At 41.5% G+C, this 17182-nt stretch overlaps 1 protein-coding gene across 2 annotated transcripts in view; it reads left to right on the top strand.

Moving 5' to 3' along the window:
* Window positions 1-17182, top strand: part of LOC126266752 (laminin subunit gamma-1) — a 1057862-nt gene that overhangs the window by 743722 nt on the left and 296958 nt on the right. The window contains exon 1 of one of the 2 annotated variants that reach the window (XM_049971255.1): window positions 2015-2348. The exons of the other annotated variant lie outside the window; for it this stretch is intronic. Coding sequence (XP_049827212.1) covers window positions 2249-2348 — 100 coding nt within the window. The 5' untranslated portion in view covers window positions 2015-2248. Of the gene's footprint in view, window positions 1-2014; window positions 2349-17182 lie in introns of those variants that run through there. 2 annotated transcript variants of the gene reach the window in all.

Genomic DNA, 17182 nt, shown 5'->3' with positions numbered 1-17182 from the left:
CCTGTATGACTATCCATAATCCGTAAGAGCACAGGGGTGTGAAATCTCTTCTGAACAGCACGTTGCAAGCCATCCCAGATATGCTCAATAAAGATCATGTCTGCGGAGTTTGGTGGCCAGCAGAAGCGTTTAAACTCAGAAGAGTGTTCCTGGAGTCACTCTGTCGTAATTCTTGACGTGTGGGGTGTCGCATTGGCCTGCTGGAATTTCCCAAGTCCGTCGGAATGCACAATGGACATGAATGGATGCAGGTGATCAGACAGGATGCTTACGTACGTGTCACCTATCAGAGGCGTATCTAAACGTATTAAGGGTCCCATATCACTCCAACTCCACACGCTCAACACCTTTACAGAGCCTCCATGAACTTGAACAGTCCTTTGTTGGCAAGCAGGGTCTATGGATTCATGAAGTCGTCTGCATACGCGTACACGTCTATCCTCTCGATACAATTTTAAATGAGACTCGTTCAAACAGGCAACGTGTTTCCCATTCATCAACAGTCCAATGTCGGTGTTGGCGGGCCCAGGCGAGGCGTAAAGTTTGCGTCGTGCACTGATCAAGGGTACACGAGTGGGCCTTCGGCTCCGAAAGCCCATACCGATGATGTTTAGTTGAGTGGTTCGCACGCTGACGCTGGTTGACGGCCCAGCATTGAAATCTGCAGCAATTTGCGGAAGGGTTGTACTTCTGTCACGTTGAACGGTTCTCTTCAGTCGGCGTTGGCCCCGTTCTTGCAGGATCTTTTTCCAGCCGCAGCGATGTCGGAGATTTGTTTTACCGTATTCCTGATATTCACGCTCCACTTGTGAAATGTTCGTACGGAAAAATTCCCACTTCATCGTTTCCCCGGAGATGCTGTGTCCCATCGCTCGTGCGCCGACTATAACACCGCGTTCAAAGGCACTTTAACCCTTGATAATGTTCCATTGTAAGAGCAGTAACCGATCTAACAACTGCGCCAGACACTTGTCTTACATAGGCGTTGCTGGCCGCAGCGCCATATTCTGCCTGTTTACATATCTCCGCATTTGAATAGGCAGTTTCTTTGGCGCTTCAGGGTAAATAGGGTTGCAGTGTACATGTCAAGCAATGGAGTGGAATAATGTATGGGAAGTATGTTTTGTAACAAGTGTCTACCATCACTGTGGTGGATAATTAGCTTTCTTGTCCGAGAAGGAGCTGTGTGTAGCATTTGCGATGCACTATGCATTCCTTCGTCTTTCATTCTAATACACTCTCTCTCTCTCTCTCTCTCTCTCTCTCTCTCTCTCTCTCTCTCTCTCTGTCTCTCTCTCTCTCTCTCTCTCGAAACCATGTATCATTCATCTTCCATCATTTTAAAAATAAAGGTGTTCCAAGAAAAGCCTTTCATTCTACAGTCTAGTTAGTTGCTAAAGTTGGTGATAATATGAGGGGGGGGGGGCAAATACTTTGTGGGGATGGGGTGGTGTGGGGGTTGGGAAAGGGTGGGCATACTAGCTAATGTCTAACCGCACTCAAGGGCCTAAGGTTGGGAACCCCTGTTCTAGGAGCTCCTCAACTGGTCTTATGTCACTGATTACAACCCGTTCCAGTCTTTCCACCAAGGAAAAAACAATCCCTGGCGTTGTCGGATATGGAGCTATAGCCCTCCGATTGGCACTCAGGCCATTCAGCTGCGGGCATAATCAGAACAGAAAAACCAGGAAGAACGGCTACAAAGTGTGAACACGACGGTCGTCATTACAAACCCGCTACAGATTCTTTTTTTCAGGCAAGCAACAGCGGACCGCAACAGTTACGAGCGGAAGGCCACTCAGCGGCGGGACCTTACGGGCTGCTACCGCAAAGTCGCGCCGGCCCGTTCCGCGCGGGCAGCCGCTGCCAGAAATTACCGATCGCCGGGCGCCGCATCCGCAGCCACAGGTAGCAGGCAGCGCGTGCCCCGTTTTTTGTTTCCGCGCGTCGCCGCAGCGGAGCAGCGTGCAGCGGGCGGCGAGAGGCTCGCGACTCGGGCTGTGCCCTCCCCACCCAGTGCCGCTCGGGCCTCCGCCGCGGACGGACGTTCGCTCGATCGTTGTGTCACGTACCCACCTCCCTCGACTTCCGACCGCTGGCTGCCGCGATCGCGAGAGCTCGTGTGATACCTTCCGCTGCCCAAAGTACGGATGAAGATTTGTCCCTTTCCGCAGGAACGCTGTTGTCGGTGATTCTTCGACAATGTGTGGATAACGTAGTGACCTGAACTACATAGTGCTGAGTGACAATGGCGTCGCCGTGGATGTTCTCACTATTGTTGGTTGTCCAGACGGCGTCCGTGTGCGTTGCCAGTCAGTGGGACGGAGTCTCGTGGTTCTTCGATTCCTGTGAGTAGACCACTTTCAAGATTATTGCGTTCATCGCAAGGCCGTGCCCTAACTTTCGACTCATCAGACCCAGATCTAAGGGGGGAGGGGGGGGGGGGGGGGCAAACCGGGATATCTGTCCCGGACGGCATTTTCGGCGTTCGCCAAATTCGTATTCTTGAAGGTAAAAAACTTGTTTAAGAAAGTGCCTAGCATCCAGCGCACGTTGGTATATCGAGTATTCATATGATCCCAGCTGGTTTTTGAACACATTCTAAGTTTACTATCAAAAACAATCTTGATCACAAATTATTTATTCCGGTGACCGGTTTCGACCACAACTGTGGTCATCTTCAGACCAATGAGTAAGAACCTCCTTTTGGTGGTAAATCACTATTCTTCACTCCCACAATGTATTCAACATTCTAAGTTGATTTTTGAACGAATCATAAGTTGATTTTCGAATGTGTGCATAGTGTACGTGATGTCTCTGCCAGGGGAATCCCCGTAATATCTAGAAATAAAAAAAAGACAAAAGAGGACGGGGCTGTATGTGCTGAGTCGAATAAACATGAACGAGTGAAAGCCAATTGCTGTTTATGTGGTTGATTGGGTGATCAGCGTTGTTATAATTATTAGCGATATCCATAGATTCAAATTACCAGAATGAAAATAAACGACTAACAGGAATAACAGATACGAAAGATTACTTGTTATCTTCTCGGTGTATCTAGAAAGACAGAAAAAAGTTTGCCAGATCGCTGCACTAGCAGTAGCACAGTGCCCGGTTAGCAGCCGCTTCAAGTTCTTTTCTCGGAACAGCGTGGAAAACGTAATAACACCTAACCGGATAATAAACGCGGGATAACTGTACCTGTGATCCTGGCAGCTGGTGAAGTTAACTGGAGGACAAGTTTTGACAATGGCAGGAATAATTACAGAATTAGTGATGACAAGATCGTTTGTTAGAACGAGGAAGGAGAAGAATCGGGGACATCACAATTATAAGGCAGAATATGACAATTCCAAATTTATGTAAAAATATCGTACTACTAGTTTTCGATCTCGTGCTTGAGAAACTGGAGCGTATGAATGAAATGTGAAACTATTTCCTAATACAAAACTTTCTGCATGTAGTACGTCTAATAGGCATTTGATTGGTACTTCGTAAATTACTCTCTGTGGTGTTATTTATGTAAATGAGGTACAAAAAATGACCATTTGTCCAAAACAGTCTCGCTTATTTGGCGTGTGCTGCAATACTGGAAAATCTCGATCCGTTTTATCTAGCAGACTGTGGCAAAACAGACGTAATCAAATAGACAAACCACACCAGTCTTGGGTTACTATCCGTATTAACAGCTTTTTCAGTGTTAGACAACGACATATTGATTTTTCATTCAGCAAAACGTTTGACGAACTTTGATGAGGTAATAGATTCTTTAGCAGGAAGAAAAGCACACCGTGTAAAGATGTAGCAAGAGTAGAGAGAAAAAAAATGCTGGGACCTAAGGATAGAAGAAATGTGTACTATCTTGCTTGTCTCTTGTCTTTACTACTTTTCTGTTTCATACATTTTGCATCACACAAAAGAGAAAGTTGTTAGCTAATAGGCAATAAGGAGTGCAAATTTTCTGAAGTGGTCTTATTCTCCTCGTCGCAACTAATCCCACCCAGTACAATTGTGAGTTTTTTTTAAGGGGAATAGGATATCAAATCTGCCGACTGAGAGCAGGAGAGGCTCAAGGGCTATCCAAAACATTTCACCTTACCTTTCTGTCACGAATAGAACCGAGGTACGAGCCTCAGAAAAAAAACTTCTTTTTATGCGCTGCGTTTTGGGATATATTGGTAGCGCCTGCTCTCCCGTGCTTACCGACTGGTTTCTGGGAATACATCCGTCAACTCAGTACGGCCATGCAGCCACATTTGAACATCTCATCACCTATTATATAGACTGATATCGATATTTGTAATCATGCACTATACGTCACATAATGTAAGGCGAATTTAAAACACATGCCAATGCTTGAGGCAAGGCTCCAACCTGAAAAATCCAATTTATTCGTTCCATCTGTCATTCTGTTTTACAATTTGACGTTGGCAATAGCGGCGGTAGACGTCGCCTTAGCTATTGGCGAGTGATTCCATTGGGGCTCATGACATGTCGTGCACTCAGCAGTGACATTTATTGGTCGAATTCCCTGCAGTCGAGAATGAGGATCTGAAGTGCTTCATCCTCGAGAAGCGTAATATATTTCAGCATTGGCTGTCTTCGATTGCGTCAAGCACACGGTGACGGGATTTGCCTGCGTGGGACAGGCCTTTCTGGAAGTTGACCGTTTGTCACTGAAGAACTGGCACTTGGAGTGTGTCGGCGGTCCGGAGTGCTATGCAAATGCAAGTAAATCGCCCTCTCATAATCGGGGACCGTTGCCCGATGCGATCATAAAGGCGGCGCCCGGCACTTTATGGTGATTACCCTGTCCCACGTGCCCACGCCAAAACTGCCCCCTTTCTATCTCTGACGCGCCGCCTACGGGCAAACAAAACGGCAAGCGCGGATTTTTTCGCAGTCTTGCAGATCGTATTCCGCGGTTTCCTGCAGGATTTACCGAGCGAAGCAATTACTGTGGAGACACAAGCGACTACATTTAAACACAGCAAGCACTATTCACGTCACCTCCGAAGGTATTTCTTACCACGATTATACTCAGATATTCTCGGATGAAACGATGGAAAACAACTGAACATCTGTTGACTCTGCTCTTTCTTGCCGTCTCCGAATCCTTACAGAACTGATCTCCCACCTATAAAGCAGCTTCAAACTTCCAACACAGTTCTTTTTAATTGCGTGGATATTTATACAACCGATATTGCGAACAATTTACATTTTTCTGAGACGCTGGTTTTCTCCTAAATTATGTGTCGCAGAATGACATAATTGTGTAGGTATGCCACGCGGGATTAGCCGAGTGGTCTTCGGCGCTGCAGTCATGGACTGTGCGGCTGGTCCCGGCGGAGGTTCGAGTCCTCCCTCGGGCGTGGGTGTGTGTGTTTGTCCTTAGGATAATTTAGGTTAAGTAGTGTGTAAGCTTAGAGACTAATGACCTTAGCAGTTAAGTCCCATAAGATTTCACACACATTTTTTTATGTAGGTATATTCAGTGGTGTATGTGGGTACTGTCTCCAAAATGTGTAACGAATAGAGTTAATACTGAAACAAATCATAGACTGAAAGGACATGCTTGATGCTGAAGCTGTAGTGCGTGAATAACATTTAGTAAGCGATAAAATGTTTTCTTATTATTGTCATTTTGGGGGTTTTAAGAGAAAAAAGTTTAGAAAATAGTTTTAAATTATGTTTAAAGTTTCTTGGAAGTCGCCAAATGCTTTCATTCTGAAATTTGGATAATTCGTGCACAGTGAGTTGCCCTGCGTCAAGACACATGCACAGCTTCTATCTTTAATACTTGACTTACTACGTTACATCTTTAACGTAAAATTACACCTGTTAATGAGTAGAGTCCAATAGTATTTTAAATTTTTAGTATCGGTCAAAAATTACATTAAATCAAAATTTTGCTACCTCACGAGCCTTTAGAAAGGAAAACCTCCAATTCTGAGTGGGTGATTGTTTGGGCCACAAAATTTCGGAGGATGTTCAGGGATATTTTCAGAGTATTTTGGTTTAAGAGTCTCGATGTCTGGGGCGGCTCATTACAAAATAAAGATGTAGCTGTGATCAGTTTGTCAACCCAGTTAGCTTTCTTTATGGCAGAGTACTTTCACAACAGTGGAAAAGTCTGTAATACGAAACACAGAGTACTGCAACAAGTCTTAAACAGATGCAAAAGGTGTGTAATGGGGTTGCGTTGATGGGAAAACATCTCAGCATAGTGTCGTTGAACTCCTCTTCCGTGCGATTCAGTTGACAAACAACTAATTCAGCTGCAGTAAAGTAGGCTTTACTGTTGTCAACAACAAGTACCACAAGTTAATGGAACAAATATTTAGAAAAATGACACACTTCACATACCGCCGACTTTTGCATTCTTATGCAGATATTATCGGTGCAATACTAATACAAAGATAAATGAGAACAATGAATCAAACTAAATGCAGTTACTCTGTGACAAGCCACCGGAAATCCCGGGTCTCTTACGCCAAAATACTCAGAAAATGCTCCTGACCAACCTCTGAAATTTTTGTCGGTGGAGTTATGGTTCACCCTGTAGATTAGATTACTACTTGTTCCATAGATAATGAATACGACACTTTGTAATGATGTGGAACGTGTCAAGTTAATAAAATGTGTCTATACAAGATATTACATTTCACAAAATATAACATGATACTTAATATTTTTATTTGGTGGGAGGGGGGGCGGAATTACCCACTTACTATATCCAAAAATTCATCTAATGAGTAGAAAGAGTTGCCATTCACAAATTCTTTTAATTTCCTTCTAAATGCTATATGGCTATATGTCAGACTTTTGATGCTACTAGGCAAGTGACCAAAGACTTTTGTATAATTTACCCCCTTCTGAGCCAAAGTTAGATTTAACCTTGGTTAGTGAAGATCACCCTTTCTCCTCGTGTTGTAGCCATGTACGCTGCTATTACTTTTGAATTCGTTCGGATTGTTAATAACAAATTTCATAAGTGAATATATATATTGTGAGGCTACAGTGAAGATTCCTAACTCTTTAAATAACTGTCTGCAGGATGATCTTGGATGAGCTCCAGCAATTATCCTGATTACACACTTTTGTGCAATGAACACTCTTTTCCTCAATGATGAGATACCCCAGAATACGATGCCATACGAAAGCAGAGAATGAAAATAGGCGTGGTAAGCTAATTTACTGAGATGTATATCGCCAAAATTTGTAATGACCCTAATAGCATAAGTAGCTGAACTCAAACGTTTCAACAGATCTTCAGTGTGTTTTTCCCAGTTCAACCCCTCATCAATGCATAAACCTAGAAATTTTTAATATTCTACTGTAGCTACGGATTTCTGATCGAAGTCTATATTTATTAATGGTGTCATTCCATTTACTGTGTGGAACTGTATATACCGTGTTTTGTCAATGTTTAATGGGAGCCCATTTGCAGAGAACCACTTAATGGTATTCTGAAAAACATCGTTTACAATTTCATCAGTTAATTCCTGTGTGTTGGGTGCGATAGCTATACTTGCATCATCGGCAAAAAGTACCAGCTTTGCATCTTCGATAATATAGAATGGCAAGTCATTAATATACACTAAGAACAGCAGAGGACCAAGACTGAACCTTGTGGCATCCCATTCTTGATTGTTCCCCAGTTTGAGAAACCACCAGTTTTTTGCATATTATGTGAACTGCTTATTTCAGCTTTCTGTATTGTTCCAGTTAGGAATGATTTAAACCATTTGAGCGCTGTCCCATTCATACTACAGTACTTGAGCTTATCTAGAAGTATTCCATGATTTACACAATCAAAAGCCTTTGAGATCACAAAAAATCCCAACTCGTGACTTCCAGTTAGTCACAGCATTTAATACACTACTGGGCATTACAATTGCTGTACCACGAAGATGACGTGCTACAGACGCGAAATTTAACCGACAGGAAGAAGATGCTGTGATATGCAAATGATCAGCTTTTCAGAACGCTCACACAAGGTTGGCGCCGGTGGCGACACCTACAACGTACTGACATGACGAAAGTTTCCAACCGATTTATCATACACAAACAGCAGTTGACCGGCGTTGCCTGGTAAAACGTTGTTGTGATGCCTCGTGTAAGGAGGAGAAATGCGTACCATCACGTATCCCACTTTGATTAAGGTCGGGTTCTAGCGTATCGCGTTTGCGGTTCATCGTATAGCGACATTGCTGCTCGCGTTGGTCGAGACCAGTGACTGTTAGCAGAATATGGAATCGGTGGGTTCAAGAGGGTAATACGGAACGTCGTGCTGGATCCCAACGGCCTCGTATCACTAGCAGTCGACATGACAGGCATCTTATCCGCATCGCTGTAACGGATCGTGCAGTCATGTCTCGATCCCTTAGTCAACAGATGGGGACGTTTGCAAGACAACAACCATCTGCACGAACAGTTCGACGACGTTTGCAGCAGCATGGACTATCAGCTCGGAGACCATGGCTGCGGTTACCCTTGACGCTGCATCACACAAGGGAGCGCCTGCGACGGTGTACTCGACGACGAACCTGGGTGCACGAATGGCAAAACGTCATTTTTTCGGATGAATCCAGGTTCTGTTTACAGCATCATGACGGTCGCATCCGTGTTTGGCCACATCGCGGTGAACGCACATTAGAAGCGTGTATTCGTCATCGCCATACTGGCGTAACACCAGGCGTGATGGTATGGGGTGCCACTGGTTACACGTCTCGGTCACCTCTTGTCCGTATTGACGGCACTTTGAACAGTGGAAGTTACATTTCAGATGTGTTACGACCTGTGACTCTTCCCTTCATTCGTCCCTGCGAAACCCTACATTTCAGCAGGTAATGCATGACCGCATGTTGCAGATCCTGTACGGGCCTTTCTAAATACAGAAAATGTTCGACTGCTGCCCTGGCCAGCACATTCTCCGTATCTCTCACCAATTGAAAACGTCTGGTCAATGGTGGCCGAGCAACTGGCTCGTCACAATACGCCAGTCACTACTGTTGATGAACTGTGGTTGTGGGGCGGCGAAGAAGTTGTCGAATGAGTTGTTTGAATGTTCATTTCACGTAACAGACTATTGCCGATGCAACATATGTGGGACGGCGAAGAAGTCGTTGTTTAATGTTGAATGAAAGTTGAACATTGCCACCTTAAATCACGCGAGCCTGGCAACTAATTTGGTGGCCAGTCAGAAAGCGAAGGGAAACTTACTGACCTTAGTTCCCAGTCTGCACGGCCACATTCCTGTACAGCCCAGCTAAACGAAAAATATCCATAGTTCTTCACGGGATTAGGGCTGCTTCAATAAAATTTAAAGTTCCAAACAAGATTTTATTATCTTAAAGGCTCACACAAATTACTCGAAACTTCTGAAAATGCTAAAGACATTAAATATTGTTAATTCAGCCAATCGTTTAATAGTTCAGAGGCGACTTCTACAGCAAGTTCCTCCCGAATAGTTCATTACTCTAACTAACGGTGCTCTATTAATAGTTCGCAATAATGTTAAAAAAAAGGATTAATGCTCGCCTTAAAAGTGGAGTTAGTCACCACTTGCCACGCGGAATTATACTTCACACGGACGGCACAATAACAGTTTGTTACCGAAGTCTAAACGATCCAGGACGGTGTACAGTCCTCGCGATTTTCAATGTCCGTTTACATTGCTAAGTACGCGCATGTCACAGCCCGCTATGACGTCACCCGAGGCGAGGCGCGATCGGACGTTAAGCTCGCGTGGACTAGGCGTTGGTCTAATGCGGAGTGAGCTTCCTACTGCCTCTGCCGCTCTTTTTATATAGCTCCGGCGCGTACCGCCAAGAGAGCATCTGTTCTTTCCGTTCCTATGCAGATGCCTGCGGCCTCCAAATGATCGCTATCTCAGGCACATAATCTTAAATATCACATTTAATAATAGCTTTACAAACTTCTCAATTTTTGTATACATACATCTGAGCAGTACAGAAGCACGTAGAAAATCTCAGCCCGCTAAAATTAAAACTTTACTCTCTAGAATTTTTACAATGGAACTAATGGTAGATTGTTACCTCTGAACCATAGCTTTATCAAGACTTGTATCAGCTGTTAATTATGCTACAAGACTAAAACTTGGTGTAGCTTTGTTAATTGTCCTATCTGATCATTGGTCTTAAAGAATTTGTTTTATCATTAAAATTTAAAGTACTTAATCTATAATGCTTATGTACATTTTACTCACAAAAGTAGTTTTTACTAAATTACTAAAAAACTAGAAGAGGTAACTGATTGTGGTATTTCCATTATTATTATTAGGGTGAACTGAAGCATCCTACCAATTTTCAATATTGTAGCTCTATTATTTCGCGCCTCTGATTTTTCCGAAAAACGCGGATTCTGGAGTCAATTTTAGTTTTATGGTTTTGGAAACCAGCACCACTCATTAATGACTTCTTACTGCACCTTCTCACCAAATTTTGGCTTCCTAGCGTCATTATTTAGCGCCTCCTATTTTTCTTTCAAAACGTGAATTTTACGTAAACTACTAATTTTATAACATTAAGATTTGTTACCTGAAACATTATTACATAGAACTATACTTTAACAAAGTTTTACACACAAATCTTAATTTTTACTTTTATGTTAAATGTGGTGCAATACTATATGCAGGCGCGTTACGATGACGTGACGCTACTAGCAGTGAACTAGGGTAAGTCCCGTGCACTCGCTCGCCTCTGTATCTTATACATGATACAGCGCTTGCTTTGCTTCATCACCCCCTTTTTAATTTTCGTGAAAATCTATTTTTGAACAAAATTAAATTTCTAAAAGAACAAACAAGCGATGGATTACTTTAGTATACCTCTTTCAACTTAAGTTGCTTCTTCTTAGGAAATTCCTTATTACTACATACACAAAATAACCATACTCATATACACATAGAAAACCTAGTACAGAAGACATTCACAAATTATTTACATACATTTACATGGAAATATAAATTTTTCAATGGTTACAAAATAGTTATTTTTTTTTCTTTAAAATCAGTCTCTTCCTGAAAAAGAAAATACACACGACTTTTATCTCTGCAACGCACTCACATTTTTCTTTTACTATAATACTCGGCACTGTGGTGGGTGTCCTATTGTAACACTCATTTAATTTCACTGATTGACAAAATTGTGGGAGGAAATTGTATTCACTGTGGTTTGCGTCTCTACTTCCAATCTCCCTACCGCTTGTTGTCAGTCATTCATGCAGCCTGCATGTCCCTGAGAAACAGACAATACAGTCTAAGTTTCTGTTTTCAACTTATATCTAAGGTAGGACAAAGTACATTTTATAGTTTATATTCTGGCACTATTTTACTAATTGTGAAGTTGTCAGAAAGACATTTAGCACTAAGTCGTATCTGATACAATAGCTCCTACTTTCTTCTTTCATAAATAATATTTTAGGTTCCTAAATAGTGAAAATTCTTTTAGCAAATTAATATATTAAGATCTTGCTTCAACTTAGAAAATTGAGTAACCTTTTAGTTTTAATGTACTCTGGCTTAATTATCGTATGGATTAGTTCATCAAAGAAGTCATTTGCTGACCAGCACTTTGCTTTATTGTATGAATTACTAAAGAAATTAGTTATTTTCAGTATACCGATTCCAAATTTCTGCATTTTCCAATATTTGTGTGTTTCTGTTGTCTGTTTAACTATTTATTTGCCTCAAGCAAGATTTAGCGTTTTTCACCATTTCACGAGACGTGAGGGAATTATTCTTTAATCCTACATCATTTACTTCAATTTACTTACTTCACTTCTTCACCTTATTCATTTTCTCCCTTTTCTTCCAGATTCAAAATACTTCATTTCTCCACTTCTTTCTCCCTTTTCCTTTTGTCAGCCTATTGACGTCCTGTTTCTATATATTTGGTGCGATCCTCACACCACTTCCACACATCTCCATTTATTTAATTCTAAAACGCCATTGCTTGCCTCTATGAGCATTACCTTCTTACGCTGTTTTCCTTCAGACAACCTTATTTCTAGCAACATACTACCTTCTGCATAATCTCATGGATTATTCATATTCATACCGTACTTCGTATACTGCAAAGTGTCTCTCTTAGTTGTAGTTTCTAACCCTTTACAATTACATGAAATATTTTAATTTATTTATTTTAGCCATGTTTGCCTCTTATTGGTACTCAGACTTTTGTTTTGCCATTCACTAGGTAGATCCTTACTAAGAATACTTAAAACCTAATAGCATATATACAACATGAAGACATATGTGATTCTTACCTGTTATGATAGACCAGAAGAAGGGAATGAAACTTGAAAAGGAAATAAAGTTTCACCCAGCTGGGACTGCACGGTACGCCAAACCGTGTATCCGCCAAAGAGTGGCAGACTCCCTACAGTAATTAATTACTGTTAATTTTAAATTCCTTTAGGATGTGTCTCTCTTCAACCTTAGCACTTTCCTCATTCTCACTGAAAACCAAATTTTCCTGCAAGTATCCTTTATTCTTTATTACTCTAATAGGCAGTTCCCAAGTTTCATTACTACCGCCTATATGACTTCCTATAAAAGACTCTCTTATCACTTTAGAGTCAGGTAAAGTTAAAATTAAGTTGTTCTGATCAAAATTGATCTTTCCCTGGTACTTTGATAAGAAATCAGTACCAATCAACATATCAACACTTAAGCCTAGCACAATCAAACAAGGATGATCTATTACTACGTCATTTATACCAATGGGTATCAAAGCTTCGTGTTGAACTGGTCTAGAGACTTTTCCAGTAGCACCTATAATCTTTAAGCCACTTACTTTCATAACTGTTAACTTCTCTTTATTGGGTATGGTGTCAAAAAATGTTTGTGATAAAGCACTTGCTTCACTGCCACTGTCAAGCAGACAACGCACAGTGACTCCTGATATGTTTACTTTGATAACAGGGTGAGTTATTTTACATTGAACAGGTTGCTCACACACCTCGTCTAATAAATCTCGTTCTATGTTCTTCCAGCTAAAGTAATTCTGATCAGTTGCAATTACATTTACATTTACATCCTGGGGCTCATCATGCTCTATAATCTTAGCTGCTTTCTCTAATCTGTCCACTAACTTTAAATCGAAGCATCTGACGACTTTTTCTACTTTTGTTTGCTGCACATCAGCCAAACTATCCTCTACCTCTGAGCAACTGCGTCCCTGCGCAATATTGCTGTTCATAAGAATGTCGTCACCTTCAACCCTTTGTGGCACGTTTACACAGCTACTAGATTCTTTCACCTCGTTACTATTTCTACCCCCTTCATTCATCATTTCCTCCTCTCTAAAGTTTTGCAGTACTGATTCTACTTCTGCTACTTCTACTTCAGCTTTTAGATTGCCATTTTCATCGAAGATGTAAGCTTTTACTTCATCATTATTCCCATCAGACTCAAACCCATTATCTATTTCTTCCCCATTATCTACCTTGAGTTCCTGTTCTTCCTTGACCCATTTTTCTAGTGTATCCAAAATACTATCCACTATTTTGTGAGAGTGGCTTAACACATCACTGGTATTATCTGTATTTATTTCGTCATCCATGTTGTCTGTCTGTGTATGTTGGCTGATTGTCTGTGTTTCCGTTACTGGCTGTGTTACTGTTACCGCCTGGTGAGCGCCAGTTTCCTCATAGACGGGATTTAGTTTCCCACACGCGGCCTGTTGTGTTCATCTGTGACACCACTAGATATAGTAGCATCATGACTCCCTTCTTGTCTTAATGGCATAGTATTTACTTCTCCACTTTCGTCATAGTAGTTGTTACGAAAGCGTGGTGAGTATCTACCCCCTCTTCCTCTGCCACGGCTTTGGTTTCGATAGTTTGTTTTGGTGTGCCTAACTTCCATATTTCTAACGTTCACGTTTCCATTATTTTGTACGTGATTGTTAGAAGATTTGTTATTCTGCTGCACCTGCTCCTCAGCAGCAGCTACTCTTTCCACTCTTTCCAGATATTCAATAAATTTGTCTATATTATCTCTAGGGGCGGAAATGATCCTCTTCTGCCAGTACCACGGCAGCTTACCTTCTAAACCCATAATGATCATATCTGGCTTCATCTTTTCTGTCAAATGTGACAGTCTTGAAACCCACTTCCTAGCGAAATCCTTTACTGATTCACGCCCTGGGAAAAACTTCTTACCACTCCAGAATTCCCTTAACACATCATTTTGTTTGTTATGTGACCAGTATTCGTTGAGAAATGCAGACTTAAATTCAGATAAAGTTTTACATTTGATCATTACATCCGCTGACCATCGCAAAGCATCACCTGACAAATGACTTCTTATAAATGAAATTTTTTCTCTTTCTGACCAAGTGTTGGGGAGAACATCCTCAAAGTCATTCCAAAATTCAAGAGGGTGAATGTACTTATCAGGATCAAAGCGCAAAAACTGTCGACACCCTATAAAAGCGGCGTCAACTGAAGTCACATGCTGTACAGTAGAATGACTAGAATTAACAGAGGTTACTCTATTTTCTAGGTTAGCAATGTTAGTATTTAATTCCTCTACTTGTGACTCTACTGCTTCTATCCTGGCAGAACATCTTTGTTCCACTGCACCACGAATTTCGGTACAGGTTTCTTTTACTTTCTCAATGTTTTTTTGACAAGTATCTACTTTAATTTGTACCTCTTTAACTTTGTCAGAGCAAAGTTTGGACTCGTTGCTCAATCTTTCGGACAACCTCACTTCCAAAAGTTCATCTGCCTCTTGATAATTTTTTTGAATTTGATCTATTTCACATTTGAAAGTACTATGCATTTTAGTTAACTGTTGCCCTACTTTTACTTGAATGTCATGATGAATAGCATCTATCTTATAATTCAAACTATTCCATTTTGATTGCAGTTCTTCTTTTAGTTCTTTATTACTATCCTCAATTTTAGCCTCAATTTTATTTTCCAACCCTTTATTACTAACCTCAATTTTATTCTCCAACTCTTTATTACTATTTTCAATTTTAGCCTCAATTTTATTTTGGTTTGATTCGAGTTTGGCAAACAGTATTTGCATCCAATCCGGAGCTTCTACCTTGATACTTTGTATCTCTTGACTTGACTGAGCTGGAGATATATTGAGCTCAGTTTCACTACCTGACAAAGTTAGCAACTCTACTGGCTCCCTTTTGACTTCTATTTCACTTATTGATTGCATCCCTGCACTCTCATTTAAATTAAAGTCATAATTTACTGGTGACAAATTACGTTCTAGTTCAATATTTGAGGGATTAATGGAACCATCCTCATTAAACTCAATTCCTGATCCTGAGGATTCTTGGTCAGAGACCGGTTCCCTTCTGAAATGTACACTACTTTCCATATCTTTTAGTTTGTTAGCAGCAGTTAATAAATATTTTAAAAGTCTTTGACTTAACTTAAATGCTTGATTTCGACGAATGATGTCGTCGCGGTGTACCAGCAATCGTGATGCGACGCGTCGCGACGTATTGAAGGCAGCAGCAGCAGCTGTAGCGTCGAGTACCGCCACAGGAATCGCCTACTGCAATAGCTCCAGGGGGGGGGGGGGGGGGGGGGGGGCAGCAAGGCACCGTTGACCGCTCGGCGCAGCCGGCAGCTGTCTCGCAGATCAGCGCAGCTCCGCGATGACGCACCGTCTTCCTTTAGTCTCATCGCCGTCGGCAGCCGCGATCCAGCATCGTCGCCTTCCTCACCATCGTCACTAACCAACGTACAGCGGTAGACACTTATTGTTTATACACTACACCCGCCTTTACTGGTAACACTGTTCCCACACTAGTTCAATTCAGTGTCCTGTTATTGCCTACCGAGTTCGTTAATTTATACCAATCGCTTTCACACATCGAGCACTTTTATTTGCTTTTAATTCAGTTTTCCCGGTCGATAAGCACCATATGTGGGGCGGCGAAGAAGTTGTCGAATGAGTTGTTTGAATGTTCATTTCACGTAACAGACTATTGCCGATGCAACATATGTGGGACGGCGAAGAAGTCGTTGTTTAATGTTGAATGAAAGTTGAACATTGCCACCTTAAATCACGCGAGCCTGGCAACTAATTTGGTGGCCAGTCAGAAAGCGAAGGGAAACTTACTGACCTTAGTTCCCAGTCTGCACGGCCACATTCCTGTACAGCCCAGCTAAACGAAAAATATCCATAGTTCTTCACGGGATTAGGGCTGCTTCAATAAAATTTAAAGTTCCAAACAAGATTTTATTATCTTAAAGGCTCACACAAATTACTCGAAACTTCTGAAAATGCTAAAGACATTAAATATTGTTAATTCAGCCAATCGTTTAATAGTTCAGAGGCGACTTCTACAGCAAGTTCCTCCCGAATAGTTCATTACTCTAACTAACGGTGCTCTATTAATAGTTCGCAATAATGTTAAAAAAAAGGATTAATGCTCGCCTTAAAAGTGGAGTTAGTCACCACTTGCCACGCGGAATTATACTTCACACGGACGGCACAATAACAGTTTGTTACCGAAGTCTAAACGATCCAGGACGGTGTACAGTCCTCGCGATTTTCAATGTCCGTTTACATTGCTAAGTACGCGCATGTCACAGCCCGCTATGACGTCACCCGAGGCGAGGCGCGATCGGACGTTAAGCTCGCGTGGACTAGGCGTTGGTCTAATGCGGAGTGAGCTTCCTACTGCCTCTGCCGCTCTTTTTATATAGCTCCGGCGCGTACCGCCAAGAGAGCATCTGTTCTTTCCGTTCCTATGCAGATGCCTGCGGCCTCCAAATGATCGCTATCTCAGGCACATAATCTTAAATATCACATTTAATAATAGCTTTACAAACTTCTCAATTTTTGTATACATACATCTGAGCAGTACAGAAGCACGTAGAAAATCTCAGCCCGCTAAAATTAAAACTTTACTCTCTAGAATTTTTACAATGGAACTAATGGTAGATTGTTACCTCTGAACCATAGCTTTATCAAGACTTGTATCAGCTGTTAATTATGCTACAAGACTAAAACTTGGTGTAGCTTTGTTAATTGTCCTATCTGATCATTGGTCTTAAAGAATTTGTTTTATCATTAAAATTTAAAGTACTTAATCTATAATGCTTATGTACATTTTACTCACAAAAGTAGTTTTTACTAAATTACTAAAAAACTAGAAGAGGTAACTGATTGTGG

This window comes from Schistocerca gregaria, chromosome 4 (assembly GCF_023897955.1).
Source record: "Schistocerca gregaria isolate iqSchGreg1 chromosome 4, iqSchGreg1.2, whole genome shotgun sequence".
NCBI lineage: Eukaryota > Metazoa > Arthropoda > Insecta > Orthoptera > Acrididae > Schistocerca > Schistocerca gregaria.
This window is presented reverse-complemented; position numbering and strand designations above follow the sequence as displayed.